General features: G+C 32.9%; 1 protein-coding gene across 1 annotated transcript; it reads right to left on the bottom strand.

Annotated features, from left to right (window-relative positions):
- Positions 1-1,607: 1,607 nt before the first annotated feature.
- Positions 1,608-7,503, bottom strand: DRP5A (Dynamin related protein 5A). The gene is made up of 8 exons (XM_078312785.1): positions 7,087-7,503; positions 6,149-6,340; positions 5,489-5,695; positions 4,620-5,048; positions 3,898-4,125; positions 3,254-3,449; positions 2,215-2,896; positions 1,608-1,987 (listed from the first exon to the last, which is right to left on the bottom strand). The coding sequence occupies exons 1-8, from the start codon at positions 7,459-7,461 to the stop codon at positions 1,801-1,803; spliced, it is 2,496 nt and encodes an 831-aa protein (XP_078168911.1). The 5' UTR covers positions 7,462-7,503; the 3' UTR covers positions 1,608-1,800.
- Between the last annotated feature and the right edge of the window lie 10,476 nt (positions 7,504-17,979).

Genomic DNA, 17,979 nt, shown 5'->3' with positions numbered 1-17,979 from the left:
TTTTGGGACTAAAAATCGAAAAAAAAATTTTGGAATCGGGATACCGGATTTTTTTTTTCCGGTAATTAGTGCTAAAACCGAATTTTTTTTTTTTTTGAAAATACAGCCCTTCTTTGGTTATTTAAATTTTTTTTTTTAATATAAATAAAAAAATCGGGGATACTCTATTTTTTTAAGAGAAAGTGGGCTATGGCCCAGAAATTCAACTATTACCCACCAAATCTGCATTGACTACCATTTAGACTCCAACTAAACCCAACCCATTTTCTCATCTGCTCCCAAGAAGAAAAGATAAGGCATTACTAAGGTCCCAGCCCTAGGCTGGACCACTGTTAGTTCAAATTTCCAGTCTGTGTTTCAAACGCAGCGCGGTAAAGGAAGGAATTCAAGAGGAAATGAAACTAAAATATATATGTTACTTGCTACATAAAAAAAGAGCTAAGGAGAAAGAATGAAAGAGGGAGTGAATATTGGAATATGCTAGCATGCTATGCATAGCATAGAGCCCCTCCGTGCAACGGCTCGGATTTTGAGTTTTCAAAATCCTAACGGTCGATCCGAACCGTTCAATTTGTTCTCCATATTAATATGTGTTTGGAGACCAAATTTTACATTTTTTAGAATTTTTTTACTATTTCTTTAGATTTATTGAAAATCGCTGTTTTTTTATGGTCCAAATTTGCTGAAAACAGGGTTTTTTAATAAATCTAAAGAAATAGTAAAAAATTATAAAAAATGTAAAATTTGGTCTCCAAACACATATTAATATGGAGAACAAGATGAACGGTTCGGATCGACCGTTAAGATTTTGAAAACTCAAAATCCGAGCTGTTGCACGGATGAGCTCTATGCTATGCATAGCATGCTAGCATATTCCGTGAATATTTCTCCAAAACTACATGTAAATGTTATCTTTTTTCCTCCTCAACGTGTATTTCTGAAGCAACTACATGAGAATACTCTCCTTTCTTACCTAATTCTCCTTTCCCCTTTCTTTATAATTTCCTTCTCTCATGATAATTTTTAGGCCTCAGTGAGAACTAGTTTCTTCGATTTGCGGTACATGCTTTCTTAAAAGAAATCATGTATTTTCCTATTGCGTTTTACTGTACTACATCAGTACAAGAAGGGCTTAGCAAAAGCTAGAAAACAAGGGTCGCTAGAAACCAATCTATGATTGCTCTTTTGTTGACTGCTTTTAACGCACTACTCTGGACCACGGCAACTGGGGACAAGACTCGGTGCTCAGAGACAGTTGAGACATCCACCAGCTGTTCATCTTTTCTTAATTAATGCTCACATCCTGTGCTTTCCTCACCTCATTTCGAGGGTCAAGGGCTGCACCCGTATCGACCCAAAAAAAAAAAAAAATCAGACCGGATAAGGATCTGCCATTAAATCTTTCAAATACGCCCAGGTTTTCGGCAAACAAAAATGTATTGCACATCAAAATAATGACTGACACAACTTTTACTGTTAAAAAAAGACTAATATTAGAACCAGGTAGGAAAATCAGATACGGGTTACTGATCAATTCACAAAGCATGTAACTTGCCTGCCTAAAGCAAATATATGATTGTTTTTGGACATTTCTAACGGAAAACAACTGACAGGCAAAATTAATTGTAACTAAACAAAACCACTTAAAATTTAAGAACCTGTGATTCACTTTCAAACTTAATCAGACCATAAGACACCAGTTACTCATTCCCGAACAGCCTACTTACTGCCAAAGAAAAATTGACATTTCAGCAAAAATTAAACAGACAAGCCGCTGCATTGAGAAACAACAAGGCAGGATCAAAGAGAACGGGAGATGTTCTTGAACTCTGTCAGGCATGACTGGAGAGTCTTTTGGCGCTTTTGGAGGGATTGTCGCTCCATCCGGATGCTCTCAATTGCACCTGGTGCCACAAACATGTCCATGAATTTCTCGTCATTCACCGCAAATAGTTCCGTGCCCACTGCCAGGAACAATCTATCCCGGCTGCACAGCGTTCAAAGAACAAACAAGGTAAATTATTGGGCCAAAAACTACTACACAGTAGGGGGTACAAAGAAGGCCAACAGAAATCTTAAAAAGGTCCACAAAGGCATGGGGCATTGAAAAGGTTTTATGACAGTATACCAAATAGATATAAATCTTGATTTAATTAACCTACATTAACAATATATTTGATAAAAAATGAAATAAAGAGATTAATTCAAACATACCATGGTGTTAAAAATCCTGAATTCAGTGCTGACGGCACATTTCTCTCAATCAAAACTTCACGTATCCTTGCAAAATGCTGAGCTGAAACAGAGCATATATTTGCATAGGGAGATCCAAGTCTAGACCCGATATCATTGCCACCTAAAATATACCCATTAATCCGGTCCCTACCAAGATCTGGGTTTTTTGCATAGGGGACAACACGCGCTTGCCTTTTTTTGGCACCACCACCTTCCCCCACATTATTGTTATTTCCATTTTCTTTCTTTTTCCCCCCATAAATATCAACTGGCTGGTCAGGAGAAGGCGTCTCAGGGACAGTCAATTGACTCTCTCTTAGCACATCCTTTAAATCAGCAGGACCCTTGCCTGGTGTCAGTGGCTGGTCATTCTGTGGTGGGGGTACATTCTCTTGATCTGCAGCATTTGCGGTGCTGTGTTGTGAACAGCGTAAATCAGTTAGGTCAAATAAGGTGGTTGATTGGAGGTGGGCAAGCTGGTGGATTGGGTTTGATTCAGGCTCGTAGCAAATATGGGAGTAGGGGCTTGTGACTGAATCAAGGTGGTGCCGTACCAGTTGTTTGCACTCCTTTGATAGGTTTCTTATGAAATTACTATATGTACACCGTAAGGCAGCCAGAAAACCTACATATCCCTCCATGTCTTCTGTGTTCTGTTGGTCTGACAATATGAGGAAGTGCATATTAAGTGGACATGAGATGTGTTAAAAAGGGTACTAAAGAAAGTAATCAACACCATTCCAGAATTATAACTATTGTTGGTGTACCAATACCAGATACCACCATCTTGCCCGATCCATCAAAGGCTACTAGCTTGATTATTCTTTCTTTTGTATTTTATTTTTTTACTTTTACAGTTTACTAAATCATCTGGGCTGATGATGCTTATTCCCTCCATGGTCTCAAATTAGGACTCAACATCTAGTTCAAGCTATAATATTGAGGATAAATAAACCTGATTTGTTATTATACAAGTGACGTACAAAAAAACACGTAACATCAAGGGATCAATACTTACACTGAGTCTCATAAGTGCGGCTACGCTCCATTGCAAGGTCGAATAAACTTTGCAAAACAAAAGCAAGACGATCACATGCAGTGTCAAGAAGTGGCGCCAACCATGCACGTGCAGCTGCACGTGCAATCTCGGCTGCAGCTTCCATCACAACTCCATTCCCTCCCCTTCCAGCATGAGCCAGAAGTATATTTGCCACCTAAAACCACAAAATATTATGTATATGGATGTAGCTATGTTCCAATAAGTTATATTATGGAAAGTTGATTTATTGTGACTAGGCAAAACAATGAGATACACCTCAACCCTGTAACATGGAGCAATATACACATGCCCTTCTGTGCATGACAAATACCACCTTGCCCTCTGTCATACTTTATAAGTAAAACTTCTTGCTTTAGTTTGCCATTTTGAGGAGATTCAAACAGTGAAACAGGTTTGGTATAAGAATCCATTGCAGAAAATGAGGGAATGAGATGGACAGAAAGTATCCTTTTTTTTTGCCAGGATATAGTGTATAATTCCCTTGGTTTGTTGGGGCATGCATAATACAACATACTTGAAGGATACAAGTTTGTAACAGTATGATGCAATTTTTTCACTGTGTTAAATAAGAAATCATCAAATGTTCATGATAGAGCACATACCTTCTCTCTGGACACTGGAGGACATTCAATAGAGTATGTGGCACATCGAAACTCATGCAAGACTCGCTCAAATGCTGCACCACCATATAGCCTGAGACTTGAATTAGTAGGCTTTATATTAGCCGTCACACCAGGCCAGCAGTTGATACCACTGTGCATTAGTTCTTCCGCTGTGGTCTTTCCCCATTGCTCTGGTGATGGGTCAGCTGCACCATCAATTAATGCACCCTTTGCCAATGAAAGAAAAGATTAGGATAATGCATTTACCATCTATAACATTTTTCATATTAGGACCATTTGAACATCAGTACCAGATTAAATTTTCATCATACCATTTTTCTTTTTCATTTCTGGTTTAGACCTTGAATGTGCACGACTATATAGACCCTATACAAGAAAACATTAGGAAAAAGCAAGTACTGCAAAGACTGTAAAGTTAAACAATCAGCAAGTCTACATCCAATACCAGCTGGTACCCATTAGTAATTCATTACTGCAGACCTTCCAACCTGAAAGCCAAATACTCAAATCAAGCCCAAGTCACCCAACTGAAACTGTGACATGTACATTTCTCTTCATTGCATGCAGGCTTTATCCATGCATAAATTCAAAGATCCAAAGCTGAAACTAAGATATGGATCAAATCCATGGAATTTTCACGACTAGACCAGGATACATGTACCTATAAAATAGAAACCAAAATCCAACAAGCCACTACATACCAAATGGCCACAAATAGACGCAGCATGCATCATTGCCGCTCTCCTAAGATGTGCCACATCTGAAGTTGCTTGCAACTTGAAGTCCATCCTAGCCATCTCCATTGACACCTCACTACATCTATGCTCCAACAAAGCCAAAGTTGCCGGTGCCGCCTCCTTGTACCTCTTCTGCAATTCATTTTCCAGAAACTTCTTTAAGGAGCCAAATCCAACATAAGGACCATACTTTTCCTCGCTGAACCCTCCTTTTATGTTTTCACGCATGTGCCTTAGTATGTCGGTGTCAACTTGGTGGATCTGTCGCCGAAACTCTTCATTAAAGATGGTGCCTCGGTCTTTTGGAAGTGCAACAAAAAATGGGTGTGTTGTGTCTCCGAGGTAGCCACTTGCACTGAGATAGCTGTCAATCTCCCACCGTTCAGAGAATTCCTACGAGGTAGTTGTAATAATTAGTAAAACTTGAAAACATGGAAGTTTAGGATACTTACCAATTTTATAAAGCTAACTATTAACCAATAAGTTGCCCACGTTTTAACCTATAAAATATTACGTAGTTTCTTTGAATTCATAATCTTGATAAACAAATATTAAAAGTCTACAAATATACACTAGCATGTAGATGTGAGGGTAAACATGCCCTAAAAAAATATGTAACCAACGTATAGTGCTTCCCCGGAACAGTCACTGTTTAAATCAGACTCTTCTAAGGCAGCTCAGTCATAAAACTCTACAAAGGAGTAACTTAAACAACACTATAAATATAATGCAATATCATATCCACTACCAGACTAATACCCTTCAGCACATGCCACTTTATATCAGAACCATAAAAGAACCAAAACTCCTGGTTTTGCACTGCAACTTCTTACCTTTAACCTGTTGTCAAATTTGGAGACAACAATGATTGTGCGCTTGAAGGTGGGATCAATCTCGCGAATGGAGTCAAGCCAGAGGGACGAACACCACTCGACACTGCTTTGCTGAAGAAAGAGAAGGATGCGGTGTGGTGGGCTTGCAAGAGACTTGACCATGGATAGGATATTGTTGGGTGTGCTCTCTGGTTCACCATTCTTTGCCTATGAAAATGAATGAAATAACATAACTGGTTAGCATAGTTGTACTTGTGCAAGGACCGGAAATTCCAAATTCAGCACCATTTAGTCATGAAACAATATAATTGCCCAAGGTTGTTTTTGTTTAATTTGGTAAGGACTGGGGCCGGCTTCGGAGTGTTTTTGGCAGAACGAGTAATTGTCTAATTGGGTATATAAGATAAACAGAGGCGTTTTTGCACAACGAATAGCCTAACTGTGATTTATTGGGCATTAGTTTCTATGTTGCATTGCAATGAATGGCAGACGGTCTTGATATACAGATTTATTGAAAGAAGAAAAATTATATAAAGTCGACAATTATACTAAAAGAATTGCACAGCCAATCACTCATTTCAACAGCTAACACAGGCAGATATCAACAAAGAATATCTCACCGATACATCTGAATTTCATTTTGGCAAAGAAAAAACTGACCTTCAAAACAAAACCTGGAGTGTCAATAATGGTGAGATTGGGGCAGTGTGCGTATTCAGCTCTCATGACTATTGGTTTAGATGAAACGGCAGCTTGAACATTTCTAAGGTGTGTCTCAGTTCTGGATCTTATCAAGTCAGCTATAGCTGATGAAAGAACCATCGGATTGCCATATTCTTCTGAATCTTCATCCTAATTTCATTTCAAAAACAGGTTTCAGTTATTACAGAAAAGCCCAGAAATTTGTACAACTTCATTATATATTAGGCCTATGTGCAGTATTTATAGGGGTTTGTCTCATGTGACCAATAGTATGTAACATTCAGAGACGAAAACTCAACAAATTCATCAAAATACAACTTAAATAAGTTTTTTCTGTAATTGTAGATAGCATCCCACTGCATCAAAAAGTTTTATAAGAATATACAGAAAAAAAAACCTTGTATTTATCTAAGGTACTCTTTTTTTTTTGAAGGTCAGATGGCAAGAAGCCTGCTAACAATATATTAAGATAAGAAAAGTATTTACACACCCCTTAGGGCTCTTTTTACACACTCACTCTTCGATCTAAGGTACTCAGCCTACCAATTCTCGCAGTCAAAGGTTGTTCACAAATCTATACACCTAACCTTGTATTTCAATTACTACATATTCACAAAGTGGAGTGTGTCATTCCACCGATCTACCAAGCATAGAATTAACTAAATTCAAAAGGTTGTAAAAAAAAAAGGTCGATCAGCACTGGTATCAATCTTTTCGATATTCAAGTGAGAACTCAATCATTAGATAAAATCATACAGATGTCATGCCCAGATATGTTGCGTAGTTCCAAAAAGTAAACCAATGGTTAATTGCTCATATTTCTGCTACGGCTCACCGCTCACAGGCACTAAAAACTGGAAAAAAGAAAAGAAAATAACAATTGTTAACTTATCAACCTGAAATCTACATCGGGGCTCCAGAGCTGTTAGATCGTGCACCATCTGAAGAACCAGAGGCCGTCGTGTTCCCATCTCTACTTCTCTGACATTGAACCGAAACCCCAGGAGCGCTTCCAAGAGCGAGCTCTTGCCGTCAGATTGGCCACCAATGGCCACTATTTCAGGGATCGGGAGCTTTTCTCCAAAGGCAACCGCTGCAGCCTGGAGTCGGTTGTATGCTTCGAAACGTGATTTGGTGGAATCGGAAGAGGTGTTACCGGAGGACGAAGAGATGCTGTCCATCGCCGGAGGCGGAGCGCGGCGGAGCATGGAAGTGGCAGCAGCGGATGGTTGCGATTTGGAACTTGGGGTTTTCATCGGGGTGGATGCCATTGTTGAGAAAGAGAGTACCCGGAGTGGCACGGTAAGGGGTTCAGATTTGAAATTTGAAATGATAAACAGGGTTAACCGAGGAAGGACAAATGGTATACTGGTTCGATGTGGCGGTTGTTTAATACACTTATCTGTATCGATTCGTAGTTTGTTACTTCTCAATTGTTACTTTGTCAGTGTGAATTATGAAACCGTTCAAAGCCAACTCGCAATACAGATATAGACTGGCCTCTGAATATCTTTCCCTGATATCTTATATTATGATTTAACTGTTTAAATCATTTTCTATTTTACTCATAATTTTTTAATACATTCTGTATGAGAAAGGATCACTTAACAATAATTATTTCATCAAACTTGATACTCAATTTTCTGCACAAATAAAAAATTGAAAATTAAAGATATGTAATTGGACATATAGATAATCTAATGTCATGCCATTTAAGTATTATCTGATGATGCATAAGAACCGTTCATTTCAAACTGTTAAAATTTTAAATCACTTAATATACCGAATTTTTTTATTAATACCCTAAAAAAAGTTTTCAATGAATATGTCCTCGCATTTCTTTTTCAAATCTGCCCCAATCGCCCCATATAGAGGTGGCCCACACTGAAGACCTGGCCGTCCCAGGCTGGGGCGGTCAGCTATGCAAGTGGTATAAATTCAATTTTTTCTCTCTCCTGCCCACTCCAAACTCATTCCAACATTCAGCAAAGGCAGAGAAGGAGAAGGAGAAAGAGAAAGAGAAAGAGAAGAAGAGACAGGTGATTTTGGACGATTTTTTTGGACGACTATAGGTATTTTTTCAAAATTACTTTTTAATTATTTTGTAATTACTCATTTTACTTTTAATTACCCTCTAATTACTCTTTAATTACTCTTTAATTAACTTTTAAATTGTTATGACCTATTATTTAGAATCAATACAAGTTTAATCCATCACTGTCATTTGAAACCCTAATTACAATAACACCCAAAGTTGAAAAAAATAGAGAAAGAAATAAAATCGAACATGAAGAAAAAATAACACTTATTAATAATTTTTGAATGAGTGAATCCCTCGCGATGAGGAATTTGCAAAGTATGTTTTCGCCCAGAGGTACTGAAGAATTATTGAGCACTCTTGATCCATCAATTAAAGAAATGTTCATGGAAGGCTGGAAAGATAGGAACCCTTCAACTGGATGGGGACAATGCTGCTTATGTGCGATGAAGGAGATATGGTGGATATGTTCTTTTTTTTTAATGTGGCATAGCTGTTGTCCCCAATTACATGGATCTGTATGCAGATCCAGTGAATGACGCTCGTCTCAATAAGTGGGAGTGTCCTATGTGCATCCGTCGGGCTGAGGATAAGAAGGGAGCAAGTTCCTCAGCTTGCAAACCATAGTCTGGATTGTATTCTGTCGTAGTTTTTTATGTTTGAACTTACTAGCTTGTATAATTGTTATGTTTGAACTCATTTTTAATATTTGAATTTTATGTTGTTTTATTTTATGTACTCTATGGTATTGTACTATTTTGTGTTGTAATTGGATTGTGTTAACTTATGTTGTAGTATTTCTGTTTATATGGATTGTATTATTTTATGTTTATTTTGTTGTTTAACAAGACGAACAGTAGCAACCGAGGTAGATCGTCCAATCATGGCATAACGAGAGGAGTGCCAATAAGTGGTCGAGGTAGGAATGAGGGAAAAGCATGCCTCTGCAAAATATATTTTGTGAAAAGAAGATTTGATAGGCAGCTTATTCGATTTGAAATTTCAGACGATGACTTTGTGGAAAACTGATACGTATACGGTTTAAAAAAAATGATGCAGAGCCTCCAACATCAGACGGTGACTTTGTGGAAAACCCATACGGATATGGTTCGAAAATTTTTTTGATGAAAAGCCTCCAACATCAGACGATGACTTTGTTCTGTGTACTTATACTGGTAAGGCAAGCACTTCGCCGAGTGTCACTAATCAGAAGTCGTCTCTTAAGGAATAGGATTACTTGTGCACACAGTAGAGTTTTAAATTCATCAATTTAGTATTTCTGTTTTAAATTACTTTCTTAATGTATTTTAGAAGATAATTTATGAATTTTTGTGTATTTTAGAAGATCAATTTATCATTTATCTTCGAATTAATTGTTGAATATGCTAGAAATAAGTGTAGTTCTAAAATAGTCTAAAATAGTTCAACAATACAATTAAAGTTCATAATTTAGTTCAAACCAAACAAATAAGTTCACATATTATTTCAAATGACAGTGATGGATTAGACTTGTATTGATTCTAAATAACGATTAGAAAATAATCGGTTGATTCTAACTAATAGGTCATAATAATTTAAAAGCTAATTAAAGACTAATTAAAGAGTAAGTAATTAAAAGTAATTAATGAGTAATTACAAAATAATTAAAAAGTAATTAAAAAAATACATGTAGTCGTCCAAAAAAACGTCTGAAATCGCCTTTCTCTTCTTCTCTTTCTCTTTCTCCTTCTCTATGCCATTGCTGAATGTTGGAATGAGTTTTGAGTGGGCAGGAGAGAGACAAAAACGAATTTATATCACCTCCATAGCTGACCGCCCCAAGCTGGGGCAGCTAGGTCTTCATAGCGGACCGTGCCTACAGGGGGCGGTCAGGTCTTCAGTGTGGATCGCCCCTATAGGAGGCGGTTGGGACAATTTGAAAAAAAAATGCAAGGGCATATTCATCAAATTTTTTTTTTTACGTATTAATAAAAAATTCGGCTTAATACCCATCATTTTATGTATGCGTTATATATGGACAATATAGATCAAATTAAAATTCATTTTTAAAAATTGTCGACATTGCCAATTTAAATCTATATAGTATATTTTTAAATTTTTTAAATCCTTTCGTATTTACTAATCAAATTTAATTAATTTATGAACTCTAGTAAATATAAATGAAACCTATAATTTATTTCTCTTCTAAAAAGGAACTGACATAACATTCTTCTTTCCCACATAACCATTTTTTTAAAATCTCTTTATTTTATCTTCCTGAAAAAAAATAATCTTTTTGTTGTCACCTAATTATTCATTTATTAAAAACTATTGTTATAGAGAAATTAAAAATAATAACTGAAAGTTAATTTCAATTAAATAAAAGGAGAGACAATTATGTTAATTATTTGGAGGCTTTGGTACAAACATAGGAACTACAAATCTAGTTAGTACCGAATTTTTTGTAGTAATAATTTCTTAAAAATAAATAGATGGAGTAAATATGGATGTGGGAAAATTATTAGAATCCTAATAACAATCTCCGCACTAACTTTTAAAAAATTACGACGGGATCACTAAATCTTGAGAAAAATGCGAGTATTTAATATGGATCATTGAATTATTTACCTTCACTTAGAAAAATATTAATGCCTATGCAGTGAACTCTATTTTTTTGGTCCAAAACAATCCATCAGTTTTCCCCGCGCAACAATTCTTTTTTTTTCTTTATATTGTCCCTGCACAACTGGGTGGTCCAAAATTTCTTGGCCCGAACTTCCAAAATAATCAGGGGGGACCACTCAATTTCCTTTTTTCTTGAACATCAATCCATCAGTGGTTCCCGCACAAATTTTTTTTCTCTGTATTGTCCCCGCACAACTGGGGACCATTAAATAAACAATACCCTTACCTAATGATAAATACTTCTCAGACATAATGATAAATACTTGTCAGAAACAATAATAAATACTTTCTTCAACATCAATAAACAAATAACATTTATTTCTAAATATTTTAATTGCAACTTTCAGTAAAATATCTATGACTTAAATATATTAGGTAAATATTTTACGTTACATGGATAATTGATAATACACAAATGAATACTTTGTTCTTGAATTTGTCAATAAGTAATATTTAATCAAATCAATGTATCATCATGTCAAAAAATAATGATAAATACTTGTCATACATAATGATATATAACTGTCGGGAACAATGATAAATATTTTCTTGAATATCAATAAACATATAAACATTTATTTCTAAATATTTTAATTACAACTTTCAGTAAAACATCTATGACTTAAATAAATTAGATGAGTATTTTATGTTACATGGATAAATACTTGATGATACAAAAGTGAATACTTTGTTCTTGAACTTACCAAGAAGTAATGTTTAATCAAATCAATGTATCATAATGTCAGAAATAACGATAAATACTTGTCGCACATAATGATATATTTCTTGAACATCAATAAATATTTATTTCTAAATATTTTAATTGCAACTTTTAGTACATCTATGAATATTTTATATTACAAGGATAAATACTTGACAAAAGTAAAATGAATACTGTATTCTTGAACTTGCCAACAAGTCATGTTTAATCAATGACTGTTATTAGTGGGACTATCGACAGTTAAGGAAGTTATTAGGGGATAGTATAATTTAAGAGGAGGGTTCAAATGCCTCCATGTTTTTGTGCCTCCATCATGCCTCCGTCTCTCTTCATCATTTTCAAAGTTCAAACAGTCGATCCGAACCGCTCAACCTAACCTCCATACTAAAATATGTTTGGAAACCAAATTTTATATTTTTAGGAATTTTTTTACTATTTTTTTAGATAGGTACAAAAATACTGTTTTTAGATGGTTCAGATTTACTGATTTTGTACCTATCTAAAAAAATAGTAAAAAAATTCCTAAAAATATAAAATTTGGTCTCCAAACATATTTTAGTATGGAGGTTAGGTTGAGCGGTTCAGATCGACTGTTTGAACTTTGAAAATGATGGAGAGAGATGGAAGCACAAAAACATGGAGGCATTTGAACCCTCCTCATAATTTAATTCAAAAGTTAGTTAAGGTAGTTATTAGCGGGGATTGCTATTAGAGGACAGTATAATTTAATGCGGGGATAAATAGAAGTTATTAACGAGATAAATGGAGGGGATAAATGACAGTTAAGGAAGTTAATATTAATAGAAATAGCACGGAGATAAATGAATGAACAGGGATGTGGGGAATGATATAATTATTCAAATTATTAATATTAACAAGAGGAGGGTTCAAATGCCTCCATCATGCCTCCATTTTTAAAAATATTAATAAATCAAAATTTAAAATTTAAAAGTCAAAATAAAATTGTTGGATATGATCTATATCATTTTATCTATGCACGTGTAAAAAATTATAATATTTCAATTTTATTTTGGTTGTCATCAAGAACTTGCAAAAAACACACTAATATGGATAATTTCTAGACGTTGATTTTTCAACGTATTTATTGACATTTAAACAAAATCAAAATGTGATAATTTTTTATGAGCACATAAAAATAATATAGATCACATCTAACGCTTTTATTTTGATTTTCAAATTTCAATTTTTGAATTATTAAAGTTTTTTAAAAATAGAAACATGTTGGACGCAAAAAAAATATAGAAGTATTTGAACCCTCTTTTGCTAACAATATCTGCGATCTCGAAGGGCGCAATGCAAATATAATCAGCGCCAACTTTTTTTTTTTTGTTTTTTGTTCCGTTCAAAAGCTACAGACTTTTTTTTAAAGCATCACTTTAAGATATTAATATTATTATTATTTTTTTTTTTTTGATTTAAATCACTTTAAGATATTACCCATGACATGTCAGGTGCATTCACCTTAGCTAGTGTGGTGCATGTTTTTGTAAAACTTATAATAGTAGGACTAGGACCCATACTATTCTTGACAAAGCCAAAAAGAGAACTCTTTTGAACGAAAAGTAAAATCAAAGAGGAATGCATAATTAGTATCCGAGCATTAAAAGTGCGTAAATAATAGCTGTGTGGTGTTCTTTAAAGGTGCGAAGATAATACTTGTGTATTAAATAAAATTTTTTTTTTTTTAAAAAGATATGTCTAACTTTTCATATATATATATATATATATATATTTTAAAAATAGCAACTAAACAATTCGGTCCGTCATTTTTATTAATGCCCTAAATTTTTTTTTTATTGAATATACCCTAGATTTTTTTTTAAAAAAACTGCCCCAACTGCCCTCCGTAGAGGCAGCCTAGTCTCAACACCTAACCTCTCCCTAGTGGGGCAGTCCATTTTTTTTTAATTTTTTAGATCTTAATATTTTCATTTAAATAATTTTGTGGAGTTTCTCAAATTCTTGTTTAGGGTGTATGCCAAAAAATAAGGCATTGTTATCAAAATCAGATCGGACCGGCTGGTTGATGCAGCCAATTAATGAGAGAAACAAAATGGAATTTAGTGCTGCCAATTAACAGCTCATTAAAAGCATAATATCATGGCTCATTAAAGAGAAAATCATGCTGCTTTAAAATTATATATTGCAAGATTTTGTAACAACTCATTTTTATTTCCCTTTTATTATAAATAAGCTCATAGGTTAGAGGAGAGGAGATTAGATTAGAGTTATTTTGTTTTTTGTCTTAGTGTGATGCTAAGCTTAGGGTGAGTGAGTCCCCTCGGGTCTCCTTTAGGTGAGCGAGTCCCCGTTGGATCCCTCTTGGGTGAGCAAATCCCTTAAGGGTTGAGTGAGTCCTTTTTTGGTTGATTAGCCCCAACAAATATCTTGTATCGTTACTATTTTATCAGTATAATTTGTGTTTTCTTAAGTTTTTAAATTTTCTTTTGTGTTTGCATTTTTTTCCGCTATCACTGGTTTGGCCAGAATAAACCGGAATCAGACAGATTTACGGTTTGATTTGCTATTTGGATTGGACATGAAATAGAACCGGATATATTTAATTAAACCGGCCGGTTTTATATAAAAAACCGAAGAAAAAAAATGGTTTTTGTATTGATGTTTTGTCCACTATTGTCATCTACTTCCAATTTTGAATGTAAATGAACAACTTTTGAGGAAAAAAAAAGGAGCAACTTTTTAGGAGAAAAAGTGGAATCTAATATGTATTATTTTGTGGCTAAGTTTGTGTAGTCATTTATTTTTGTAACATACTTTTGTAAATAATTATGTGTTTGAGAATAATCCAATGTTTGTTGCAATATTATTTTTTTATAAACCAAATATTAATTCTAATATGGACCATTAGGGGTTCACTTGATCACAAAAACTAAAGAATTTCTATGTAGTTATTCAATTTATTTATGAAGTATAAAACTATAAAATTTCTTTCATGAAAAAAATATTTCATGATATTTAATTTAATTATTTTACTAATTCTAAGAATAAGTTCTACAATAGATATATTATTTTCTAATAAAAAATTATTATTTCTAATATATAAATTTACTTTTATAGTACATTGTTAATATGTATATTGGAAATTTTATTACATAAAATATAATTATTTATAATAATAATTATATCTTATAAATAAACAACAATTCGAAGGGGTTTAATTTTAAATTTGAGTTATCGATTTCATAATTTTAGAAATAATCGTCCTTTTTCACTGAGTTATCGATTATAAAATGGTTTAATTTTATGTAATAATTATAAATAAACAACAATTCGAGTTATCGATTTCATAATCAAGTAACCATAAATTTGGCTAGGAAAGTCAAATTTGCACATATGACCACAATTCGAAGGGGGGGGGGGGGGGGGGGGGGGGGACGAGATGGATCCAGATTTTGTCCGGGGAAAAGCCCCGGGCATCCGAAGGAATCAGAATTGTAAAAAAGCATCGTTTAGTGTCTCAAAAATGTAGTTTAAGTTTTCTATCAACGGTAGACATACAATGACTTAAGAGATTATTCAAGAATTACTCATATAATTATTTTAAAATGCATTTACTATCTATTGTGTGTGTTTGATTATTCAAGCAAATGATATATGTTAACAATAATCAAATAATCTAATTATTTTTTCTCTCGCTCTTCAATTATTCTCTAAAAATTATAGCAAGAAGTTGACATAATTGAGGCAATCTAACCATATTTCCTTGTGTATGTTTGAATAAAATAAATTATTAAGAATCAAAGCCAAGTCCTTAATTAGTGTTATCTTTATACTTGTGATATCAAACTGACAAATAAAGTCAAAGTTATAAAGAGTTGCAACTTCACTCATAAATATATCAAATGTCTTACTTTTGGCATACACCCTAAACAAGAATTTGGGAAACTCCACAAAATTATTTAAATGAAAATATATATTATAAGATCTCCAAAAAAAAAAAAAAAGCTGGCCGTCCTCCACAGGGGCGGTCGGGTGGTCAAGATTGGGGTACTCCTATTGGGGACGGTTGGGGTAGTTTTGAAAAAAAAAAATTGAGGACATATTCGTTAATTTTTTTTTTAGGGTATTAATGAAAATGACGGCAATTCGGTAGTTAGTGTGGAGGTTAATTAATTTACCTCTAATTTATGTTTATTTTTGTAGAAAAAAAACACAAATTAATCTATATTTTTATACAAAAGCTTTTCAAGAAGGATCCTTAATTCCTTATTCTTCAGAAATAATAAATTTAAACAATAATATATAGTGTAATGTACAGAGTCGCATTGCCGACAACATTCGAAAAGATTCTGTCGATTTTTTTATACGTAACATTAAAAAAATTTAAAATTAAATCTGTGGCATCACTTTTGAAAAACAGTCAACCAATTAACCATGCCTCATGTTTGATTGTTGTCTGAAGGATGTAGCAAGGCGATAAGTTCTCGTTATTCCACTAAATAAGTATTAATTGAACTGAATTAAAATAGCATAAACTGATCTGTAAATTGGTCTAAATTAAACCATTTTATATGGTGGTTTAATTTTATAGTACGTCATAGGCTAACTCGAATGATTTTAATAATATATTATTAGTATATAATTATATAATTAATATCTTGTATTATTACTTTATTAAATAATTATAATAATATTATATAATTAGTATCTTTTTATTAATAATTATTATTAATTTATAATTATATAATTAATATGTTATATTGTTAGTATATTAAATAATTATTATAATAATATTATACTATATTAATATTATGTAATTAGTATCTTATTATTGATAGTTATTATTAATATATAATTACATAATAAATATCTTATGTTGTTAATATATTAAATAATTATTATAATATATTATTGTTATTATTAATATATTAACATTATATAATAAGTATCTTATTATTAATAATTAATTAATTTAGACTTTTCAAATTTTAATTCTCCACTAACTCTAATTAAATAAAAAATAATTTAAGCTATGATCTAACTTTAAAGTTCAACTAAATATAAATAAGTTAGATCCACTTAAGTTGAAATAATTAATTTAGACTTTAGTGCACAACCAAACAACATCCATGAGAATCTGAGAATCTGAGATACATTAACCAATCATGAAAAGAATCAATACTTATCCAATCTTTTCAAATATGACAACATATCTATAATTATGCGACAATAACAAGGACAGAACGTCAGAACCCCTTTATATCAAAGGTGTCTTTGTTGGGCTATTTTAGTCCTTACCCCAAAAATATTCGCCACATGTCGCAGGAATGGACAGCACAAGGCCACAAGCACAACATAACACTATAACAGCACCAACTAAAATGATCATAGACAGTACTATTTGCACCAGTAAAACCACAACTTTATAATAGTCCAATTAAAGCTCAACTATCTGATATTAGTCAAACCCATGTCTCCATTTCTCCATTTAAACACATAAATATCTGTTCCGTAAACTACTGTGATTAAAAAAAAAAAAAAATGAAATTTTGGATTGATTATAAGTTCTTCAATTAAATAGTTTATTTTCTTTTAATTTTATGAATCTATTTTAATATTTATTTTCGTGTAGAAATCTAAATTTATTTAAATACGTACTAATCACAAGTTTATTTAGTCTGCCTTCTTTTGATCTTGATTCTTTTTTTTTTTTCTTTCCATTTTTTAGATATCAAATTTTGGATTGATTGATAATTGATTGGTCACGTCTTTATTTCTTTTTATCTTTTTTATATCATATAAAAAATGTCATTTGTGGAATAAATAATATAAAATATTTTTTTCCTAATAAAAGGGTGCAAAATGTTTCAAATTACAGAATGACATAATGTGGATCAAATTACATAATCAATTAAAGAAATATGTTGGTCTCTTTTTTATTATTGAATAATTATTATTTTTATTGGACTTTTTTTTACGAAGATATGTCATTTTGTATGATAATTATTTTCATCTTGTAATATGTCCCTCTTCAATGCATGGACACGATATTAATATTTTTTTCTTCTAATAAATAGATACTAGATTTAATATATGTAGACAGACAGTATAGTAGAATATGTCTGACGTCGACTAAAGAGCAGGGATTATTAGGTATCAAATTCACACAAAGTACGAGATTCTTCAAATTATCATAAACTCGCTTATGAAGTTATCCTTAATTCTCCTTTCTCTCCCCAGTGCAAGTTCTTAGCTATAGGATTCAAATTTGAATTTGAAAAGAGTATGGAAAGGAAAAAAAAATTACCATGTAGTATATGTACAAGTACAAACTTTATTTCCAAACTTCTTAATATTTTTCCAAACTCATATATATACATTGAT

This window comes from Carex rostrata, chromosome 12 (genome assembly GCF_964058835.1).
Source record: "Carex rostrata chromosome 12, lpCarRost1.2, whole genome shotgun sequence".
In the NCBI taxonomy this organism is placed as follows: domain Eukaryota; kingdom Viridiplantae; phylum Streptophyta; class Magnoliopsida; order Poales; family Cyperaceae; genus Carex; species Carex rostrata.
Note: the sequence above shows the minus strand (reverse complement) of the source record. Positions and strands in the feature narration are given on the sequence as shown.

Bases quoted from the DNA above. Each gene is read 5' to 3' on its own strand.
- DRP5A (XM_078312785.1), bottom strand. From the start codon at position 7,461: ATGGCATCCACCCCGATGAAAACCCCAAGTTCCAAATCGCAACCATCC. The intron at 5,696-6,148 runs GTCAGTTTTTTC...TCATTTTCATAG, and splicing joins CTCCAGGTTTTGTTTTGAAG to GCAAAGAATGGTGAACCAGA. The intron at 2,897-3,253 runs GTAAGTATTGAT...TCATATTGTCAG, and splicing joins CCGCACTTATGAGACTCAGT to ACCAACAGAACACAGAAGAC.